A 15031-nucleotide genomic window follows, 5' to 3' on the forward strand; every position below is an offset into this window, starting at 1 on the left:
ACACCTCCCCCTAAATTCACAGGATCTTCATTGCTGTCAGATGGCCAACTAGCCTCTGTTTAAAAACCTCCAAGGAAGGAGAGCCCACCACCTCCCGAGAAAGCCTGTTCCACTGAGGAATTGCTCAAACGGTCAGGAAGTTCTTTCTAATGTTGAGCCGGAAACTCTTTTAATTTCAACCCATTGGTTCTGGTCCTACCTTCTAGGGCCACAGAAAACAATTCAACATCATCCTCTATATGACAGCTCTTCAAGTACTTGAAGATGGTGATCATATCACCTCTCAGCTGCCTCCTCTCCAGGCTAAGCATCCCCAGCTCCTTCAACCTTTCCCCATAGGACTCGGTCTCTAGACGTCTCACCATCTTCGTCACCCTCCTCTGGACCCGTTCCAGCTTGTCTAAATCCTTCTTAAAATGTGGTGCCCAAAACTGAACACAATACTCCAGATGAGGTCTTACCAGAGTAGAGTAAAGCGATACCATCATATCACATGATCTGGACACTATACTTCTGTTGATACAGCCCAAAATTGCATTTGCCTTTTTAGCCACCGCATCACACTGTTGACTCATGTTCAGCGTATGATCCACTAAGACCTCTAGATCCTTTTCACATATACTACTGCTAAGACAAGTCTCCCCCATTCTATAACTATGAATTGGATTTTTCCTACCTAAATGCAGAACTTTACATCTATCCCTGTTAAAATTCATTTTATTGGTTTTAGCCCAGTTTTCCAGCCTGTCAAGGTCATCCTGTATCCTGTTTCTGTCTTCTTCTGTGTTTGCAACCCGTCTCAATTTAGTATCATCTGCAAATTTAATAAGCATTCCCTCTATTCCTTTGTCCAAATCACTGATAAAGATGTTGAATAAACAGGTCCCAAGACAGATCCCTGAGGCACTCCACTTGTCACTCCTCTCCAAGAGGATGAGGAACCATTCACAAGCACTCTTTGGGTGCGATCTGTCAACCACTTACAGATCCACGTAACGGTAACAGGATCCAAACCACATTTTACCAACTTGTCAATAAGGATAGTATGTGGAACCTTATCAAAAGCCTTACTGAAATCTAGATAAACGATGTCCACAGCATTCTTCCAATCCAGCAATGTAGTCACTTTCTCAAAAAATGAGATCAGGTTAGTCTGTCATGATTTGTTCTGAGAAAACCATGCTGGCTCTTAGTAATCACATCCATTCTTTCTAAATGTTCCAGGACCAACTATTTGATGATTTGTTCTAAAACTTTTCCAGGTATAGACGTCAAGCTGACGCGTCAGTAGTTACCCAGATCCTCTTTTTTCCCCTTCCTGAAGACGGGGACAACATTCGTCCACCTCCAATCCTCCAGCACCTCTCGTGTTCTCCAAGAATTTTCATAAATAATAGCCGGAGGCTCAGAAATTACATCTGCAAGCTCTTTTAGAACCCTTGGATGCAATTCATCTGGCCCTGAGGACTTAGTTTCATTTAAAGAAACTAGGTGTTTATGTACTACCCCTACACTGATCCTAGGCTGGAACTTCATACCCTCCTTATATGTTCTGTTTTTGCCATGTTGAGCACCGTTGCCCTCAGAAGAGAAGACTGACAAAAAGTAGGAATTGAGCAGTTCCGCCATCTCTTCATTACCTGTTACAATTTCACTTTCTTGCCTCGCAATGGGCCTACCATGTCCTTGCTCTTTTTCTTACTCTGAACGTAAGAAAAGAACCCTTTTTTTGTTTGTTTTTAGCATCTTTGGCCAGCCTAAGCTCATACTGAGCTTTAGCTTTCCTAACTTTTTGTCTACAAGCACTGGTGATTTATTTATATTCATCCTTGGTTATAAGGCCCTCCTTCCAATTCCTAAAGGAGTATTTTTTGTTTTTTTATTTATCAATGGAGATCACTTTTGTTTTTAACTGAAAAGGTTGTTGGCAAACAGATGAAATTTATCCTAATTTACGGGCAGTGATATTCATTTGGTTTGAGAGTAAGAAATTAAATTCCCACTACTGTGCATTGTTATGGGAGCAGGATATCAAAATCAACTATTACAGGTGCAACATACAAGAAACTACTAGATTCTAAAAATTCACAGATTATTGGGGGTTCGATCTACTGTATATCAGTCAGACTGTTTTAAATCTACAAAACATACATACATAAACACACAGTTGATTCTGTTTGGCAGTAAGGTTCAGTAGTTTATCAAACAGCATAATGCCATTTCCCTTGGAGATGGGTGGGCCTTTTCTCAGGAGAACAGCATAGTTGTTTCCACATCCATGGGTTAACTACAAATAAGACCCGTTGTGGAAAAAAATACAACAGGGTCTGGGCTAGTGCCCCCCATGCTTGCTGCCTTCCTCTCCACCCAAGTAAAAGCATTCACTCCCCATCCTCTGTGTGTGTGTGTGTGTGTGTGTGTGTGTACGGTGGCTCAAAGCCCTGAAACAAGCCCAGAATGGAGAGAAGAAAGAATAATTATTGGGGCGGGGCATGGCAATAGTCACAGAGATGCTGATTCCATGCACTCCATAAATGATTGACTGAGCAATGATGGGCCAATCATTTATGGAGTGCATGGAATATAGAGATGTTGTTTGCAGAGCATTGTTGCTGCCTTTTCCTGTCATAATCAGCCTTGCAGCATTCAGCATCAGAGTGAGCTTATGGCGTGACTGGTGATTTTTGGCCTGGCATGGTTGTGTTATGTATACCATAGAGCAGGGCTGGGCAAACTGCAGCTTGGGAACCATATTTGGCTCTTTCACACATATTATGTGGCTCTTGAAACCCCCACCACCTCATCAGCTGGCTTGGGAAAGGCCACTTGTCTCTTTAAATCACTTCTCCAAGCCAAGCCAGCTGGCAGCTTGAAGAACACATTTAAAGTTAAAGTTGCTTTCTTTCTACCTCTCGCCCAATCTATCTTCCTTCCATCCTTCCTTTCTAGCAGCTCTCAAACATATGATGTATATTCTATGTGGCTCTTGTGTTAAGCAAGTTTGGCCACCCCTGTCATAGAGTATGCACCTCAAGGAAGCTGTTTTCTGTAGGGGAACTGATCTGACTTGAACTTTCCATCTCCTCCCCCCTCCCTGAAGCATCTACCTAGGAAAAGTGCAGTCTTTCTCCTTAGTGGTGACAAAAGCAGCTTACTTCATTCCCCTCTTCCCCTTTTGATCCACACAACCCTGTGATGTAGGTGTAATGAAGATTTCTTTTAAAGGGTATTGTGGATTTTAAAAATCTAATCATATACATATATTTGGTGGTTTTGGTTTCTGGGCCGCTTACCAATTTTTATTCTTCCAGCAGTGTTTTGGTTATGTGTAACCATGAAAGGAGTTGTCTTAATCTCCTTCTAATTAATGGTTACTCTCAGCTGCTCTAGGAGAGTCAGCTTGGGTTGATTGGTTCTTCCAGGATGCCCATTTTTGGTTGTCATTAGCCAGCTGAGGGAGATTTATACTGTTTCCCAAACCGCTTAATTATTATTGTTTTTTGTTCTTGGCAAAAAGCCATCCTGCTTACCAGCTGGTGATTATGGGACTACGTAAGTAGTATTAGTTAGTTATATTTTATAACGTTGTTATTTTGTTTTCACCAGTCTATTCTGAAACTTCCTGCCAGCTCAATAAAGTAATATTTTTGCTTATCTTTGAGTTGTGTTGCCTTGTCTGTCACTGTAAAGAAAACATCTTGCTCTGCCTCGGTGTGAGGGAAGTATAGGTTGTTATAGTAAGTTAGGCTGAAAGTCTGTGACTTGGTTGCCTAGCAACAGCCACTGGCAAGAAGCATCACCACTGGCCCAATCCTCATCTGTCCTGAAGCCAGGCTGAGGGAAGGAGGGAGAGAGATAGTGACAGGAAAGAGGCAGCAGCCATGGCCTCTGAGGAAATGCTCCCAGCAGGGCCAGGCCTTGCTGCCTAGTTGCATTATAGTGGGGGTGGAGGCTCCTTGACCATTTTGGTGGCCTTCAGAGGCTGCATGTGCTAGAGGGCTGTCTGTGTGGGCCGTTGATGGGGTGGCAGAGGTCTGTTGCTGGCAGTGGCTACAACGCCTTTCATGTGGCTGCTGTAGAGTGGCAGCTCTTTCTGAGGCCAGTTGACAGAGAGACGTGTCAGAGATGTGTCTGTCTCTGAGGTAAGACTATTTTGGCAATTTGTTCAACATTCCTGAGCCTGCAGTAGGTGGGAGCAGGAGAGTCAGTCAATGGGAGGCCAAAGATGCTGACTGAGCAATGATGGGCCAATCATTTATGGAGTGCATGGAATATATCCCTAAGCCAATGGGAGAGCTCCATTGGACACCACAACAGGGCTTTTATATATAAAGGATTACTTTTATTGCACTTTTGTCATCTAACCCAGTGTCCTTCTTTGACTGGAGATGTAGGCAGGTTTACATTACATAAACAGTCAGTTTTGATGTGCCATTTGAAATTCAGAATTTTTCTTCTTTAAATGTCTATTCTCTTGCATACAAACCAGAAAAAACAGGCAAATATGCCCTTAATATCATGTTTGCATGTGCACACATGTGCATATATATATGTATGACACAAAGCATTTCTTCAAATAAAAACAAAACTTTGTCCTGGAGCTTCAGTCATTACTTTCCAACCTAGTATAGAAACTCAGCAGGAGACCAGGAATACTGTTCACAACTGGCTGGGTAAAATCCAGGAAATTACTCCTTCATACAGTGGCTGCCTTTATTAGATGTCAGATCAGTTTAACTTTATTTTACTGTATGTCAAAAAGCAAGACACTTCATACTTTGAAGGTGGATGTGGTTTTCATCAGCCTTCTACTGACCATGGGTTTCTTGTTTCCACTTTCACCTAACTTCAGACACGCTCATTCAAGATCCAGATATGTGTTATATACATATGTGTTTCTCAAGCATAACAATCAAAGAGTTCTGAAAAAATTGCTAGGTGGATTGGGACATGCACATCAAATTTCTTTTTAAAGTGCACAGAAGGTAAGCTATTTCTGCTGATGTTTATCTGTACTTGTTCTGCACTATAGGAGCTATCAGTCTCTGGCAAAGACTTCTTGCTACGCTTTCCAAAGTTCTGCCTACACGGCATTTTGCTAATGAAATATGACCAAGCAGAAAATATGAACTATAAAAGCACAAATCTTAACAGAATTGACAGTGCAATCCTAAGCACAGCTGCACTCATTTAAATCCACAGAAGTCAATCACTTAGAAAGGTACAACTCTACTAAGGACTGCACGTTAGGTAAACTACCAGCAGAGCCACAAGCTAGAGCACAATATGCCACAAGCAGGGAGGAAGTACACACATCACTTCCAGATGACTACGGCAAGTAGCCAAGCCGCATGCTGTAAGAAAGAGCACAGACTACCCACTGACACTAGTGAACTGGATCTGAAAAATAATTCCTTCTTTACTCCATGTACAGCAGCCATGCCCTGTGAAACAATCAAAACTTTTCCAAAACCATATATACATACATACACACACATACATACATACACACAACTATAGCATCAGAATAAAAACCACGAATTTGCCTTTTAAAAAATCCAACTGTTGCGAACCAGTTAAGATCTTTGCTCCCAAACTGTGTCATGAGCATATTCCAGCATTCAACTTTTGGGAATTAAGCTATGGTTTGTTATATAGCATGTTCTATTTCAATTTTAATTTCAAAAAAACAGATGTGTTAGTCTGTCATAGCAAAGCAAAACAAAAAATCAAGAGGGGCTTTTTAAGACTAACCCAGGCTGGTCCTATGTGGGTGCAGGAAAAGCTGCACTTGCAGTTAAACCAGATTGGTTACAACCTTCAAGGCCTTGAATGGTCTGGGACTGGCATATCTATGGGACCACCTCCTCCGCTATGTCCCTGGAAAAACACTATGATCTACTAGTCGAAACTTGCTGGTGATCCCTGGCTCTAAAGAGGTTCGGCTGCCCTCAGTGAAGAACAGAACCTTTTCAGTCCTGGCCCCAACCTGATGGAACTCTCTGCCAGAGAAAACCAGGGCCCTGCAAGATCTTTTACAGTTCTGCAGAGCCTGCCAGACTTTTGATTAAGGATAGCAACAGTTTTGAGGGTAAGAAAGAACTAGCACCTCTCTCTTCCACCACCCCATGCCCCCCCCTCAAGTGCAGCATCCAGAAATCTGGACTAGATGAACTTTCATAGGATGCCATCAGGGTATATAATTTGTTTTAACTAACTGGTTTTATTAGTTCTTAATTATATATATTTATTATTTCCTGTTGTACATCACCCAGAGCCCAGCACTGGCCAGGATGGGGTGATTCATCAAGTTGAATAAATAAATAAATAAGCAGGATACAAATATGTGGGAAGGACATCCACATTTTCTGCTCCCACACTTCTGGCTTCTAGGGCCATCCATCCTCCATGTCCTTCCTCTTTGTTGCAACTGCACGGAAGCACCAACCTGTCAAGGGGCTTGTAGAGGAAGCTCCCATCCAGGATTGGCTGTGAGCATAGCTTACACAGGTAGGCTCTGCCTGCAGCTTACATGCCATTTTCCTTTTAAATGGGAGGAAAGGAGGTTTTTCTTTATTCCAGTTTAAAAGGGAAAGCTCTGGAAGCCCCACAAAACTTGCTCAGAAAGAGTGCAAAGTCATGTGGAAGCTCCTCAATAAGCAGTAGCATGCTGTATCCCACCTGGGGAGGAAATATTCACATGGAAGCAGTTTAGGTTTAGTCTGCATAAGCTCTCATAGGTCAGAACTTGCCTCTTCAGATGCATAGTATCACATGGTTTTCTTTTATATTACACATCTGAAAAGTAAGTTCTGACTCACAAAACTTGGAATAGACTTGTTCTTATAGATGCTCATTGATTTCTGCTTTACTTATTTTCCATTTTGTCATGGTATCTTAACACTGGCAAGTTAGTTATCAGTTAAAAACATACTCCAATAATTCCAAGGTGCATAATAAAAGTGAATACAAATGCACCTTAGAACAAGTCTTGTAGGTTGTCCTCCTACAAATAAGTGATTAGCTTCCTCTACTTTTTCAAGCAAATTGCAGGCATCAACCACCTTACTTACCCCAAGCTTCAAGCAGGCTGAATTTTGTTAATGCAGCATACAGATTTATTCAAGAGAATAAATGCCTTCAGTAGCTTCCTTGGCAAACTGGCAGGACCAGTTATCCCAAGGCAATTTGTGGGAAGGAAGTTGTTCTTGTGGGAAATAACATAGTAAATGCACTTCTTGATTATTCCTTTTCTGCGAAATTATTTATTTCTACATAGCCTAAGTTTAATAGCTTCCTTCCTGATACTGTGATATATGTGTGGATTGTCATATTCTCTCCCAGTCACTCTCCTTCTAAGGTAAACAGGCCAGTCTGATTTCAATCTGTAGTCATATTTATTTATTTATTTATTCCGTAACTTATATCCCGCCCTTCCCACAAGTGGCTCAGGGCGGCTTACACCCATAAGCAAAGTTCTTTAAACATGCTGGTATTTTTTTACACTTGGCCCATAACCTAGGTTACTTCCACATGGAAACAATTCCCTGTTTTGATTTCACTGGTGTAATCATACCAATGCCTCATAAAAAAGCAACAATAATGTCCTATGCAAAGTATTTCACATTAACTGCTTATATTTTTCATTTCCACAGATAATTCATTCATTCTTATATGTTGTCATCAAATCACAGCTGACATGGCAATCCCAAAGGAATTTCAAAGGCAAGAGATGTTCACAGGTGATTTGCCATTGCCTGCCTCTGCATAACAATCATAAATAATGTTCCTGAATAATATTGCATTTAATTCCCATTATCAATCATATTATATGGTTGCCAGCTCCAATTCAAGAAATATCTGGAGACTTTGGGGATGGAGCCAGGAGCAAGGGTGTGACAAGCACAACTGAACTCCAAAGGGAGTTCTGGCCATCTCATTTAAAGGTACCGCACACCTTTCAAATGCCTTCCCTCAAGTCAGAAATAATGGAGGATAGGGGCACCTTCTTTTGGGGCTCACAGAATTCAACCCCCCTGGTCCAATACTTTTGAAACTTGGGGGGGGGGGTGTTTTGAGAAGAGGCACCAGATGCTATGCTGAAAATTTGGGGCTCCTACCTCAAAAAGCAACCCCCACAGAGCCCCCGATATCCACAGATCGATTATCTATTATACCCTATGGGAATCAGTCTCCATAGGGAATAATGGAGTGCCCAGCAGACATTCCCCCACACCCCACTTTCTGATAACCCTGAAGGGGGGGGGGGCTCCAAACTGGTATATACGGTATATACGGTATATATAATTCTCAACGTGCCTAATTCTGCAGATACTTAAATCCAAAGACTGGGGACATGGACAGACAAGATAGATCTTTCTACAAACCTGAGAAAACCCCCAGTTTGCAGAAAAATCTGAAATCTTAATTTAAAAAAAATTGTGGGTTAACCCCTCCACCCCCATAATAGAAGCAGCACCTGCAACTTTAAGGAAAAAATGCCTTCAGTAGCCACTGCTAGGCAACCACAACAGTACTGTCAGCTTTTCAGCCTTGGTTTCTGTCAACAAAAGGCAGAGGGAAGGGGAGGAACTTTTCCAGGGCTGTTCTGGTCTTTTAAGGAGGACTTATCAGGGCCAAGGTCAGCCACTGATCAACTTAATTCCATACCATATGACCTGCATGACTCATCCAGGCCTGGCTGTTTATCAATGTTCAAAAGGAACCACATTACAAAAGCCTGTGTGGTGTAGTGGTTAGACTAGAGTTTCTAGTCCTGAAGGTAGGTTGGTTGATGAGTGGAAAGGAGAGAAGGAAGCAAGGAAAGGTGAGAATATGGGAACTGCCAGGAGAAGGAAAGGGGGGGGGGGATGAGGTGCCCTTTGCAATTCCTAGCAAGTTTCCTATTGCACAATTGGTCCTGGCTTGGCAGCCAGCTCCATGCAGAGTTTTTCCAAGGTGAGGTAGCCAGGGAGAGAGAAGGTGAGAAGACTGAAAATAGAGGCAAATAAAGGTAGGTTGTCTGATGTGTGGGAAGGAGAGAAGAAAGCAGGGGATAGCAGGAGGCTGTAGTGGCTTTCAGAGGAGGGAAAGAAGATGAGATTCCCTCCCTGCCAAGTCTTTTGGGGTCCCTGCTTGTTGCAGTATTCTCTTAAGTGTAACATCTCAATATATTACTGTGAACAAATTGCATTAACTTAATCCTACTTCCCAACTGTTTAGTGTTCTACTAATTTTTAGAATCTATATAGCACTTTCAAAGTTCAAACACTTCACATAACATCATCTTGCTGTAATCTTTATAACCATCATAAAATAGGCCAACATTATTATCTCTACATTGAAAATAGCAAAATAGAGTAGCTAGCTGAATTCCTAGTGAGTTTAGGGCTCAGGCAACATCTGAGCAGGATACCTTCTGGATTATTCTGTGCCACACCACCTCGCTAATTAAAACATTGCTTAAACTGTCCAGAGCTAAATCTCCAAAGTACTCAACTAAATAGTTCTATGCAACTTGAAAACTTATTTTACCATCACTGCCCACCTTTTCAGGCTTAATAATTTCCTATGTAGTACCATTGCAAGGCTTTATGAAAATTCAGAAAGATTTTACATTCACCCAAGAAAAGAGCATGTGTGTCCTCTTCTAACCCAGTTCCTTATCTTTTTCAAATAACTTCACATTTAGTCTGCTTGGACCCTAACCCCGCCAAGTAGGACTTCAAACCCTGTGGGGGGAGCGGAGCCTACTTGAGGAAGATGTTGCCAGGCAGAATGTTGGCAACAGCAGTATAGAGGGCTTGACAGCGAGTGCCCTGTTAAAAAGCTGGCCAGTGGCATGAGCCTGGCATGACAGATGCACTCCTAGGTTATGCTGAAAGCGCCAGGTTTGCGTGCCAAGAATAAAGAACTGATTAGAGCCAAGCTGTTGCTTGCCATGAGAAGACCACCGTGGTCAGTATCCCCAACACCGGGAGGGCAAAAACAGGGAAGAAGGGTATGCACGTGGGAAAGGGATGTTCGGTCGCCCGGCTACTCCGCTTGTCTGTCAGAGTCTGTCTGCCTGTCTCAATTTACACGCTCACCCCCGCCCCCCAAACACGCCGTGTTTGCAGCAGTTGTGGGGTGGGGAGACTGGACAATGAGAGCGAGCGCTTTACCAGTAGCAGAAACCGGAGGAGCTGAGCCTCGGGTTGAGTTCCTATGAAAGGCATGCAAGCTTGTTTTGTTTGTGATTTCCCCCTTTCCTAGCGAATTAGGGCGGAGCCGAGGCAGAAAAGGCCGCCCGGCTTGCTGTCAGCGGGAAAGTTCACCGCAGAGTTTTAATACCGCAAACCCTAAAAAAAACTAAGGTTTCCGTTCCTGGAAACCTTAAGGAGTTTACTTCTGAGGAAAACTCGAGTTGGGACAGTTCACACAGCAGTGGGGCATGTCCACTTCGAAGCAGACCCTCCCGGCTTCGCATCTTATCCGGACACAGTGCGCATGCCTCCTCTGCACAAACCAATACCTTATTTAGGTGCGGGTCGCGAAGCACGTCGTAGCCCCTCCTCAAGGTCCACGCGCGGAACTGGGAGTCTTCCTCCGTAAACCAGGAGTATTTGACAGCGGCTTCCATCGTCGGGGTCAGCCGCGCAGGCAAAAGGCTGGCTGGAGGGCTGGCAAGTGGCGCCGCGAGTCGCAGAGAGACGTTGGCGCCTCTTGTTTAGCGCGTGTTGTTGTTCTTGCCGTGGCCGCCTCCTGGGAAGAAAACGGAGGAGGAGGAGGAGGAAGGAAAAGAAGCGCCCTGACGAGCCACCTCCTTGCACTGCAGAGGTCAGCAGGGCAGCGAGAGCCGCTGAGTCACTCCCAAGGAGGCGCTGAAACAGCAGCGGGAGGTATCCGGCAGGGGTCAGGCGTTGCTGGTGGGTGGGCCGCTCAGTCAGACGAACGTTAGCACCACACCGGGGGGGGGGGGGCGGGGAGAGAACAAACACGCCGTCTCGGGACCAGGAGGGTTTTTTTGGGGGGGGAGAGGGGTGTGAGACAAGTTGGTGGTGCTCCTAGATTCTAGCGCATATCAGCAGCACGCACCTGCCATGAGGTAAAGGCCTAATAACTTTCTGCACAAGTAGAATAGCAGAACACAAGTAAAAGACCATTTATATCCCCCCCCCATTATATTTCCAGTCCTTCTCCCAAGGAATTCAGTGTGATGTCCATGCAGGAGTTTGTCAGGTTTCCTAGATATCAAGTCTATAAGGTAGAGTAGGCAAAGATAGTGTGTAACTGTCCTGAAGTCTGCTAGAAAGGAGTTCATTGACATCTTATACTCCCTAAATTATGTTGGTTTCTAAGCGCTGACCCTGAAAAGCTTATACCTGGAAAATCTTGTTGTTCTCTAAGGTGCTACTGGACTCACTTCTAGCTGTTCAGCTGTGTAGACCAATACAATTACCCTCTGAAACTGCCCTAAAGTCAAGCAATTATCTTCTTGCCTGAGTAGGAAATAAAATTAATATTGCTGCAATAATCCTCAATCCTGTTGAGCCTTTGGGAATTTTGAGAAGGCATAATAGCATCGCAACAAATGTCTGTCGTGGCCCATGGGGCTGGGATCAGAAATAAAATGTTTGAATGAAGGTCCCTGCCATAAGATGTCAGGCAGTCCAAAGCCAAGTACCCTCCCATGAAGGAGGCAGCTATTTCTGAACAGGAATACTCTGAAGACCCAAAGGCAAACCCTGTATGGGGTCTTCTTACCTCTGGCTTCATTGAGATGAAGGCAGATAGTGAAATAAATAAGCATTAATAAGAGTTTTCTTCCCATTCTTCCATACATGAAATTGTCAAACGGGAAAAGCTATATTTGTCAGGGTACTGATAAAGGTATAGGACAATGAATTTTTTTTTAAAAAAGTTGTGTCATTTAGGTTATAGGTTGCGTGCAGCAGTTGGTCATGTGGGTCTGTTCTTCCTCTGCTATTTTGCCTAAACAAAATATGTGACTTGCAGCAGTTGGAAAGCACCTTGTGTTTCCAAACAGTGATTAGGAAAGAGGTCTCTTGTCTTAAAAGACTTTCATGATCCCACATCATGACTCCACCTGTTATGAAAGAGGTTACCTGTTGGCAAGCTAGTTACTTATTGCTGGGTATAATGATATGCCTGGAGCAGAATAAGTTCAAATATGTTATGGACAGATGGTGTTCTAGGCCAGGGGTGGGGAACCTTTTTTCTGCTAAGGGCCATATGTATATTTATAACATCATTTGCGGGCCATAAAAAATTATCAACTTAAAAAACTGCTCCGCTGAGGGAGAATGATTCAGGGCAGCAAAATTAATGCAAATCATTGCTTTTCTATTTGAAGTAATGTGGGGAAAGCCTAATCCGGCACACAGACACACACACACACCTGGCCCGCAGCCCTAGGCAAATGCATAGATCCAGGGCGTTTTTGTACAAAAAGCCCAGCAGGAACTCAGTAGCATATTAGACCACATCCCCTAATATTCAAGTACTTGAAGGGCTGTCATATAGAGGATGGTATGGAATTGTTTTCTGTGGCCCCGGAAGGTAGGACCAGAACCAATGGGTTGAAATGAAATCAAAAGAGTTTCCAGCTCAACATTAGGAGGAACTTCCTGACTGTTAGAGTGATTCCTCAGTGGAACAGGCTTCCTCGGGAGGTGGTGGGCTCTCCTCCCTTGGAGGTTTTTAAACAGAGGCTAGTTGGCCATCTGACAGCAATGAAGATCCTGTGAATTTAGGGGGAAGTGTTTGTGAGTTTCCTGCATTGTGATTCTATTTATGATTCTATGATTCTGTTAGCATATTAGGCCACACCATCTGGGATAATCAAGTGCAAACTGAATTGTGACAGTAACTTTTTCAGGCCCTGTAGCAATTCTGGCCAGTGAGCCAGGCCCCAGGGAGGCTGCCGCGCAGTACATCTGAGCCCTGTGATCCCTGCCTGGCCCTGGGGAGGCTGCTGCACAGCGTGGCTGGGCCCTACGATCTGCATCACCAGAAGGTGTACTAAATTATATTAGCTCAGGAACTACCTTCAAATGCTTCTTGAATTATAATTGTCATAATAAAACCCTACTCTCCTCATACTTTTTAAATTACTTTCTCCTATGTGGCCACAGTGGCATGATGAAGATTTCCATCTGTCTGCTTGGTATGTTTTGGTTATTTCCCCCCCTTTTTGTGGGGAAAAATATTAGAAAGCTTGTCAAATCTTAGAATTCAGCAAAATTCTCACAGGGGGTTTGAACAATGGAGCCCAGAAGCAAGGATTGGGGAGTGGGGTAAGAAAGAAATAGCACAATAAAATATAGAGGTTCTCCTATGAGCTCCTACCCAAAATGAGGCCTGGCCTGTGGCTCAAAAATTTTGGACTAGGGTTGCAGCTAAAATCTCTGAAATCATGGGTAGGATGGTCCCTCTGACACCTGACTCTATTTTATCGGACAGTTGGCCGGATCACACTTTTTCACAGTTGCAAATGGATCTTATCTCATTTTTATTGAGATAAAAATTGCAAAAGCCGTGTTAGCTCTTAAATGGAAGACTACAAAAATACCTACAATTAGAACCTGGTTTTTGAAGGTTTGGGACATGGTTATTCAGGATAAATTGGCAACATGATTATTATTAATGGAAAATCCAAGTTTTAGTAACAACTTTGTGGAGAAATGGTTCCCCTTTTTAGAATATGTGAACACTAATCATTCTGTTGATTGTAAAGTACCATCTGAGTATCTTGATTTTGTTCTGTATTGATTTCATGTCTGAATACAGATTATTGAATAGTTATTGTGTTTTAAATCAAGTTTTATTTTTTATATTTATACCTTAATTGTTCCTGTTTTATAATCTTATTTATCTTGAATATTAATTTATTTTGATACTTGTTTTTATGTTGGTTATATTGAAGTTTATAATAAAATAAAACTTTGAATTAAAAAAAGAAAAGAAATAAAAGCTCAGGTGCATCAGGCTGTTGTTAAAGGTACAAGAACAACATTTGTGAAACAATTGGTGATCTTCCCAAATAGTATACATGCAGGTTTTTCCCAGCAGGCCAAATAGCACTCCTCCAACATTTCAGGTTGGAAAAAATGGTACAGGAGAAGAAGGCTGAACCCTGTTCTCCTTGTGTGCTGCAGGCCTGATCTGAATCAGATGCCACACACAGGAATTGATGAGACCCTACTATTCCTGTCTGATTGTGGGCTTTTTCACACAGTCTATGTATTCTGGTATGGAAGCTGGTCAGTTACTGAACAGTAACGGGTTTCTGCTAGCATTTCAGACAGACCCGATTCAGTAACTGGCTGCTACCGGAATACTCTCACCTTTTCACACACTCCCGCGGCTGTCCCGGTAGTGAGGCGTGCCTGAGTCGTTACAAACAAAGAGCAGCTTCTTCCACTTTTCAACCCCTCCTTCCGGGTTGAAATTGCTATGGGGTGCTGTGTGAAATGTCCAGTATCTAACCCGGGAGCAGTTTTCGCGCCCTTTTTCGCCCGCCGGCGCGTGCGATCTCCGGCTTTTTTTTTTTTGGAACGTCGGGCTAAGATCGCTATAGCACTATAGCGACGTATCACAACAGCATCACCATAGGGATGCCTGGGCTTCATTAAGATGCCAGATATCGCCACCGCTGAAACCTGGTAACTTATCTCAATAGAGCCTAGCCATCTCTATGGTGTTGCTGTTGTGATACGTCGCTATAGCACTATAGCGATCTTAGCCCGACGTTCCAAAAAAAAAAAAAAAAAAGCTGGAGATCGCGAGCCGGCAGGCAAAAACGGCTGGCGCTGGTGGAAGCGAGATAAGAGCGGAACAGTGTGAAATGGCTCACTTCAATCACGGAACCCTACCGGAAAAAAAAACATGTGTCTGAAAACTCCCATCCCTGTCTCGGATTACTGCAAGCGGCACAATACCGACTCCCTTCCGGTTTCCACTGGTAAGTGTGAAAAGGGCCTGTGTCACAGGGTGGGGATCCAAGATCCAGCCTTTGTATTCCATAATG

General features: G+C 43.3%; 1 protein-coding gene across 1 annotated transcript in view; it reads right to left on the reverse strand.

The window, feature by feature from the left end:
• The window catches only part of ME1 (malic enzyme 1), a 213567-nt gene extending 202711 nt beyond the window's left edge, over positions 1 to 10856 (reverse strand). The window contains exon 1 of the mRNA XM_060236575.1: positions 10514 to 10856. Coding sequence (XP_060092558.1) covers positions 10514 to 10621 — 108 coding nt within the window. The 5' untranslated portion in view covers positions 10622 to 10856. The remainder of the gene's footprint in view (positions 1 to 10513) is intronic.
• Positions 10857 to 15031: the final 4175 nt, after the last annotated feature.

This window comes from Heteronotia binoei, chromosome 1, assembly GCF_032191835.1.
Source record: "Heteronotia binoei isolate CCM8104 ecotype False Entrance Well chromosome 1, APGP_CSIRO_Hbin_v1, whole genome shotgun sequence".
NCBI classification, from domain to species: Eukaryota; Metazoa; Chordata; class Lepidosauria; order Squamata; family Gekkonidae; genus Heteronotia; species Heteronotia binoei.